This window comes from Miniopterus natalensis, chromosome 2, assembly GCF_054644295.1.
Source record: "Miniopterus natalensis isolate mMinNat1 chromosome 2, mMinNat1.hap1, whole genome shotgun sequence".
In the NCBI taxonomy this organism is placed as follows: domain Eukaryota; kingdom Metazoa; phylum Chordata; class Mammalia; order Chiroptera; family Miniopteridae; genus Miniopterus; species Miniopterus natalensis.
Window position 1 is genome coordinate 38,773,661 of NC_142082.1, and position 8,885 is coordinate 38,782,545.

The 8,885-nt window shown below is 36.4% G+C and overlaps 1 protein-coding gene across 1 annotated transcript in view; it reads left to right on the forward strand.

Moving 5' to 3' along the window:
• The window catches only part of ABCC4 (ATP binding cassette subfamily C member 4 (PEL blood group)), a 227,153-nt gene extending 219,296 nt beyond the window's left edge, over window positions 1-7,857 (forward strand). The window contains exon 31 of the mRNA XM_087814273.1: window positions 6,581-7,857. Coding sequence (XP_087670399.1) covers window positions 6,581-6,688 — 108 coding nt within the window. The 3' untranslated portion in view covers window positions 6,689-7,857. The remainder of the gene's footprint in view (window positions 1-6,580) is intronic.
• Window positions 7,858-8,885: the final 1,028 nt, after the last annotated feature.

Below are 8,885 nucleotides of genomic sequence, written 5' to 3' on the forward strand. Positions count from 1 at the left end.
TTATGTTTTTCCCCCAAAGAAGGTGCACTCAGATTTACTTGTTTTTGTATTATATTTTATAGTTTTGTCAGTTCTGCTTTTATCTTTATTAATTTCTTCCTTCTTTGGTTTATTGTTTACTTCTTGAATACACTTGTTTTCATTCTTTCTTGTTTATTAATATAAATATTCTACAGCTGTGAACTTTTCTTTGGCTATTGTTCTAGCTATATCTTACAGGTTCTGGTGTCTAGTGCTTTTGTCAGAGTTAAGTTTTTAGATCGAGATTCTGCAGTTTGGTTTTTATTTCCTCTTTGGCCCAAGAATTATTTGAGAATGAGGTCTTTAAAATTTTCTGGTGATAGGAGTTTTTATGTTTGTTTCCTATTTTACCATCAGTGTTGATTTTCATTGCCTTGTGATCAAAAAATGTTATCTGTACTGTTTCTATTTAGAATTAATACCTGTTGTATTCTAGTATATAAGCAATTTTTGTGACTATTGTTTGGGCATTTAAAACAATGGACTATTGTCTGCTTAGGGTTGAGAGTTTAATAACTTTTAATTAGACCTACTTCATTAATTGAATTATTTAGGTCTTCTCCTTATTTATTTATTTAGGTCCATTTGATATGACTTGGACTTAGAGAGGTGAATTGTAACAAGTTCCAATATAGTTCCTGTCACTTCTGTTTTGATAATTTTGATGTTGTGATTTTCAGTCCACAGATCTTCATGTCTTGGGTTTTCACTATGAATTCTATTCTCTACTATATTTTTTATTTTTCTATTAGTTTAAAGTGCTTTTCTATGATTCATTTAATGCTCTTGACCCTGAATCCAACCTGGTTTAGAACTAAAATTGAGTGCTCCGTTTTCATTTGCCAGGTATGTCTTTGATTGTTTTAATATCAAACTATAGATGTATCTTCTGTTAGTGACAGGTAGTTAGGCTCAGCTCTGAGAATTAATCTTAGCCTTTTTTTTAAACAGATAAGTTTAGTCCATTTACATTTATTGAGATTATAGGTATGTTACACTTTCAGTTTTTAGTGTTGTGTGTTTTTTTAGCCTATTAATTTGTAGCTTGTAATTTTTTTCTCTCATTGCTTTATGTATGGTGGTTGTTTTTTCATTTCTTTTAGGAATACTTTATTTCATTATTTAACTCCCTTGATAAACAATGACAACATATCTTCCTTCTCTTTGTTTTACCACCAAATTTTAGTTGTTTAAAAAGTTTTCCTTCTACTGTTTACCTTCAAATCTTTAAAAAATACTTACACCTCTGTTATTTTACTTGTTTTAATACTTCCCTCATCTCTTAGTTGGCTAAACTTTGGGTTGTGATCCATAACTGGGACTGAAATCAATTTAGTCAGTCATGACCAGGGTGTTTTAAGAAATGAAATAGAAAAGAATGGAATGGAAGAAAAATAACAATATATCTTTTATAGTAATAGTAAACATTTCATGGAACTCCTTTCAGTATAGATAAATGCAGATGTAGATAGTGAATCTGTACTGAATCTCATTGTAGAGTGAAATGTAGTTAGTATTGTAGGTGGCAGTAAAACGAAAAGGTTGAAAAACAATGTCTTATATCATCTTAAAGGGGGATTCGTTGGCTTTAGAATTCTTGACTTAACATATGCCTGCTAGATTTCTAATTAAAATTCTCCGGTTATAGAATTTTGGAGTCATCTTTGCTCTAACGTCTTCTAGCATTGTTTATTCATATAGAGAGGTCTGTGGCCAAGTTAGACATAATTTGGTCTTTCCTGGATGTCCAGAGAGTTTTTTTCTCTTTATTTTTAAGGTAATTAGTTTCTTCTAAGATATCATGTGCACTTTTGGTCTCTAGATTCAAGTCTTCTTTTATTTCTGGAAGTTTACTTGAATTATATCTTTGAAATTTTTATTTGATTAGATTCTCTGCCCCCCTTATTTTATTTATTTTTTATTCCATCACCATTTACACCCCCTATACCATCTTCCACCTCCATCCACCCTCCTCTCCCACCACAGTCACCACCTTCTTGGCCATGTCCATGAGTTCTTTCTCTGATTTTTTTGCTCAGTCTCTCCAACACCTCCCCCCACACACCAGCGTTGTCTGCCTGCTCTCTATGAATCTGTCTCTATTTTGCTTGTTGGTTCAGTTATTCTGTATCATATATTTGTTGTCTGTCCTTTGCCTGTTTCATAAAGCTATTTTCTCCTTGATCCTTTATTAGTTTCCAGTTATTTTGCTTGCTTTCTCAATCCTGTCCTCCATATCTCACCCTGTTTTTTTTTCTAGCAGTGGCTAATCTGCTTTGTGCTGCCTTCAGTAGAATTTTCATTTTTTTGATGTTTCCATTTTTCTCTTGCAGTTCACCTTTGGCCTTTCTCAACTCATATTTCATTATCTTCCATTGCTGTGCCATGTTTTCTTGTACTGTCCAATCCCTATTGTCCACAGGTTGATTATTCCACTACATTTTCTTTGAATGTATTGCATTATATTTTTCATAATTTTTACGTGTTCAGTATTTACTTATCCGTCATGTGCTATCTTGTTTTTATTCCTCACTTTCTCTTTGTGTATTTTACAGATCTTGTACTACTTCTTTTCTGTTGTTTTTATTAAAGGTCTTATTACTGACTTTTGAATTAAGTGAGTTTTTCCTAGACTATATAATTGCAGGATAGTTGTGGCTAGGGCATTATTTCAGACTAAAGAGAATTCTCTCTGCTTAACATGGAAGCTTCGTGTAATTCAGAAAAAGAATGTGTGTATATGCGTTTATGTGAGAGAAAAATTGAGAATGTTTGTTCATTTAGCCTGCACTCCTCCCTAGCTGCAGAGATGGGCAGTTACAATGCTACTTGCAAGGTTCTAGAATCTCTCTTCTCCTCGGACCTTACCAATATGCATGCTTCAGAGAAAGATGGTGATTCTATATGATCCTTTGTTGACACACCTTAGAATTTGTCAGTTAGTTAAAGAACTGTGCTCTCCCATGATTGCTGAGATCTGTTCCCTCTCTGTCTTATCACAGCCCCATTAGATTCAGTTGCATATGGCAGCTCTTCTGAGTATTTTGCCATTTGGGATTTCAGGTGACTCCTGATTTCATCAAAGGTGGGCTTAAAAAAAAAAATCTCAAAATATCCTTGTTGTTTAGGGTGATTTCTGAGACGATAAAGGGAGAGAAAATCCATTTCCATTATCTTAAAAGGAGAAGTCCTCTTCAGCTCCCCAGTACTCTTTAACTTTGGCAGTATGCATGCCAACATGTACACCAAAGTTAGACCTGCTTTTTTTTTTTTTAATATATCTTTATTGATTTCAGAGAGAGGAAAGGAGAGGGAGAGAGAGAGATAGAAACATCAATGATGAGAGAGTCATTGATCTGGGGATTGAGCCTGCAACCCAGGCATGTGCCCTGACCAGGAATCAAACCCCGATCTCCTGGATCCTAGCTTGATGCTCAACCACTGAGCCATTCCCGTCTGGGCTAGACCTGCTTTAAAGATTAGTTTGAGAGTTACTGGCATTGAACTTGGGCCATATAGTTCAGGGAGAATGAACTGACAGAGCCTTGAGCCGAATTCAACAATGAATAATGCCTTATAAATACAGTGTAAAAAAATGCTCACCATTATCCATGCAGGGGAGCTTTTTTTGTTCCCCCTTTTTAATCCTAACCCAAGGACATGTCCATGGATAAGATCAAGAGGAAAGGACAGAGAAAGGGGGAGAGAAACATTGATTGGTTGCCTCTCATACACTCCCCAACTGGAATCTCCCGAACCTGCAACCTCTCGGTGTATAGGATTTGACACTCCAGCAAACTGAGCCACCTGGCCGGGATCGTGCAGGGTAGCTTTTATTGCCTTGTTGCACTTAATAAGATCTAATTCATGATGGTGGCTTTATTGACAGTTTGGAGTTTAAACAATATAGTTTCAATCTATATTAGAGAAATTATGATGAACTAAACCCAAGAGAAGGAGAGGAAGAGGGACAAGAAACCAACACTCACTGGTCACTGGTATTACATTCTTCTTGCCCTGAACTTGAATTTTTATGGTTTTGTCTCCTTTAATCTTCACAAACCATTCTGAGTTGGCATTATCCTTTTGACAAATGGAGAAAATTAAGGCAGATGAGCCTAAGTAACTGTTCAAAGTCACCAGTTAGTACTCCAGCCTCCATAATTTTTAAACTACCTTTCTGCCTCTCTAGTTACCACATTCATGAGATTAAAGGTGTCTCCACACAACTGTGGTGTTCTGTAAAGATAATATCAAAAGATCCACAAAAGGGCCTCCCAGATGTTTTGTTTTCTTCATTCAAGCTGGGTGATGCTGCTACTTTCCATGGACTAAGGGGCCACTTCTCTGAGCAGCATCATAACCACACCCAACACTTAACTTGGTGTGTTTTCAACCTGTAGTTTGTAACCATTAATTAGTTCCTCTGAGGTAAGTCATTGTCTCATTTCACAGAGGAGGCAGCCAGTATGGAGAGAGGTTAAGTGATTTTTCCAGTATCAGCAGTGAGTCCCAGAACAGAGAGCAGAGATTGGCCCTCTCCATAGGCTTAGCCTATACACGAGTACCCTGCTAACCAAGTGTTCAGTCATCTCAACCCCTTCATAACCCGCACTGTGAAAAAGATGCTTTCTTACACCTCCGCTGTTAGGCAGAGTGTGTTATGAAACTTGGCAACAGATGAGAAAAAGAAAGGTCAAATCAAGGATTTTATACACAGGAAGCACATTTTCAGTATTCAGTGTCAAGTATTTCAGATCATGAAGCTAAGACCATTTTAGTGAAAAGTTGCTGCTAATAACATTTTTTTAAGTCTGTCTTTTCTTAAATTATTTATTTAAAGTGGGGGGAGAAACACTGATTTGTTGTTCACTTCTTTATGAACAACATTAATTGGTTGACTCTTGTATGTGCCCTGACCAGGGATCAAACTGCAGCCGTGGGATATTGGGGCGATGTTCTAACCAACTGAGCTACCCGGCCAGGGCAAGAATAACATATTCTTATTTAAAAAGTTACATTAAGAGGTTATGGGGAAAGGAACTGGCTTATTTTGGGAAGACTATCAAGCAGTAGGACATGAAACGAATTTCCATTTGTTCTTTTGGCTATCTTTAATTTCACCAAGACATAGGTTTTTTGGAGTTCATAAAATATAACCGCACAAAATATGGCTCATTATAAAATGGAGGAGGGAGATGATATAAATTAGCCCCCAAAAACCAGGCCTTATTTTTAAATACTTGCATTGCAATGGAAATAGCCTCAGATTTCACCCAGTGCGGTCTAAGCATTATTGAAGGATTTCTTATTTTTCTCCTTAAGTGACGATATATAGTACTTCATATGCAGCGATGTTTTTGGAATAGCAAGTATGTAAGCAACAAGAGGGAAAAGTACATGTAATATGAAGGTGGCTGTCTCAGCACTTTTCATTTTTGTATGTGAAGTCCATTACCTCCTGTGATAACTTTGTTGACAGTACCCACAAATATATTTAGAGCCGAGTTTTATAAAATAGATCAGGAATCATATGACTAACAGACCTGGCTCATGACACGTGTCAGCCTCAGATAGATGGCACATTTTCTGTTTTAAAGACTCAAACAAAACTTTTCACATTCGTCTTTGGAAAAAAAAAAAAATTACATTTGAAGTCCTTTTTCACCCAAACACATTTTGAGATAAGAGCTCACAAGTCTTGACATTATTTCATTTTGTTATGCGCATCTGTCAAGGAACCGAGATACGATACAGCCACTAAAAACTGGTGATTGCGGAACAGAGAGACTTGACAGCATTTCATTTCCTTTATGTTCTGATTATACATTTATCAGAAAGCCTGTATCTCTCCTAGTTCAGCCAGAAATTGGTAGGATTCAAGAACTCAAAGGCTTGGCAAAGAACTGTCCTATTATTTGGTATCATCTTACGTTTTAGAGAAGTTGCTTGGTTGAGTCATTGTTAAAGCTTTTGCTTCTCTTTTCATTATCGTGGCTCACTATCCACAGATCACATTTCTATGGGCCCTATAACTGCCTTGCCGCACAAATTAAATGCCGGTATATTTCTTACATATACGCCAGCGTCTCAATACTTGTCAATCAGAGCTTATAAAATATTGGGATTACAGCCCGATATTAACATCCAAATCTTTTGTGCTCATTTTATGTGTGAAAATGAGAAACGCTCATGCAGACGCTCAATTTCCCAGCTGCTTTGTCACCCTGTTTTTAATTTATCTCCAGGTTTTGAGTCAGTAAAATGATTTTGCTTATCAGTTTAATGTAGTGATAAAACATATCTGTGAATCGGAATGATCAGAACTAAAGTGGATCTACAGGTTGTTTGGCATCCAGCCCAGCCCCATGGAGGGCTTTAATGGGGCGACTACGTAGAATAAATACACCCCTGTATTTTTTTAAATTGTGCCTCTACGAGTGATATGATTTGCTTCACGTGAAGAAGTGGACATAGAGATACATTGCTGTAGAGAGGACTTCAAAACTTGAAACATGTTCTTTTTATGCCTGTCTTTTTTCTTTATTTTTTATTACAGGTGTACTTCAAAAGGAATTACCCAGATATTACTCAGAACGGCCACGTGGTTGTGAACGCTTCCAACGGCCAGCCCTCCACCTTCACTATTTTTGAGACAGCGCTGTGATTCTAGCACGATGTCAAGCCTGCTCTGAAGGCAATTCTCCGATAGTTTTGCACTGTCTGAACTACACTTTTTTTTTTTTACACTAGCGGCAAATATTTACACGTACAAGATGTTTGTTTATTTGGATTTTTCCTCCAACTTCACCCAATGATTCCAAGCTCTAACAAAATTACTTATTATTTTTATTTATATTTATATGTTATAGTGTGTGTGTTTTCTTATTCAAATCAGAAGTGCAGGCCACCAAAAAAACTGTCTACCAGGTTTTGTGCCTTAAGAGACTCAGAGCCAAAGCTCATTTTGTGTCAAGCGTGAGACAAAGTTTTAAGAGATTTTTTTTTTTACCACCCCCCAAACTACATATGACTTTGCAGTTCTATCAGGGATTCTATTTACTTGAAAACTGTGTGAAGTTGCCATTTTGTCTTACCACTTTCTTTAACATTACCTAGGATCCGTTTACCCCCCGCAGGCCTCGGGCTAAAATAGTACAGATAATACTAATAGGAAAAACAAAAAATATACTTTGGTGTAAGTGGCATTATAGTAGGGAGAGTCTACCCCCCGCAAAAAAGTATAGTTAAAATATAGAAAGATAGTATTCAATTATATGTTCTAAAGGAAGATAAAATAATGCTTTCTCAATATAGGAGCCCTGATAGGTGATTCAATAAGGAAGGACACGGTGTGATCATTGATCATATTTTAAATTTGCATGACGTTGACATGCTAACTGTTGCAGTTTTAGACCCAGCGTGGCGGTGATATTTTCAAAAAAGGCCAAACCGCTACAGGAGTTCCTGAATATGTAGCAGTACTCTATTGGGGTTTCTGGTTTACTGCCGGCTAACCTTCGGTTGACTAGAAACCTTTTGGGTTACCCTTTATTGAAATTCCTTCTAAATTGCATAGGCTCTCCCGAGTTGGTATGAAAAACGAAAATCATTGCAAACATTGACTGTAATTATACAGTATATTCTCAGGATGCATCCCAAAGGGTCACTTTTATGGGCCTACCCAGGTTAGTTTACTTTGGACAACTAAGAGCAGTTTCTTTAGGTCTTTCTGATTAGTAAGTCAACAAACCACAGTACTTCCTAGGGCCTGCAGTACTTTCTTTGAACTTTGGGTCTTTAATTTTTCTTCATGGTGATGGCGATGGTATGTTACTAAAGGTTTTAAGCAGACTCTCATGACCTCTCAGAACAAGGTATAACCACCTTCAAGTTGCATATATTAACATATATGCCATCATATAGCAGGTTTTTGGACTCTTCAACAGAAACAGATGTTTTATAGACTCAAGCCTTAAAAACATACAAACACAGCAGACTACCAAAATACAAAATACATCGAGTGCTGTAGCTGTTGAACATTTTATATCTAGAAATAATATGGTTAATGTTTAGTCCAGTAAACCAGTAAGTTGTTTAGTCGAGGTTAGTATCAGGAGACTGAAATGACAACAATGGTAATAATGAGGTTTGTTAAAACAGTGGAATTATTTGAAATGTGTGTGCGTTTATTTTGTCTTTAGAGGTTAAGGGTGGTTAAAAAAATGTTTCTACTTTATTTCTGATGTTTTACTGTCATCGTAGGGTTTTTAATGAAACAAAATTCAACTGAAATAAATGACAGTTTCCATTTCCATTTAGAGGTCTGTATTTTTGTTCTTAGATTACTGACTCATGTCCTTGCTGTTGAAAGCCAATGTGTTTTCCTGAGATCAAAAACTATCTTCCATTACTGACTGATTCTCTTGATGAATTGGGTGTACCAAATATCCTAAGTGGGTATATTGGTTTCAGACAGGTTGAAATAGTTGTTATTGAAGCAAACCCAGTTGCACCACTTCCAGGAAAAAGGCAAAAGTATTAGCTTATTATGCCTTATGCTTGAACAAGTATTCAATTGTTGAGGTTTTTATTTTTTGAAAGGTGACTTTGCCCTAGACTAACAAGAAAAATCTGTTGCTGCTACATGTACAACACTGGGCATCTATAATAATGTCAACAATAAAAATAAAATATAATTAAAAAAAATAATTTAAAAAATAAAACACTGTAGAACATTGGTTCTCACGTGTAGTCACTGGCCCAGCAGCATTAGCATCACCTGGGAACTCGTTAGAAGTGCAAATTCGTGTTTCTTGCTCCATGTCTACTGAGTTAGAAGCTCTGGTGGTGGGGACCAGTAT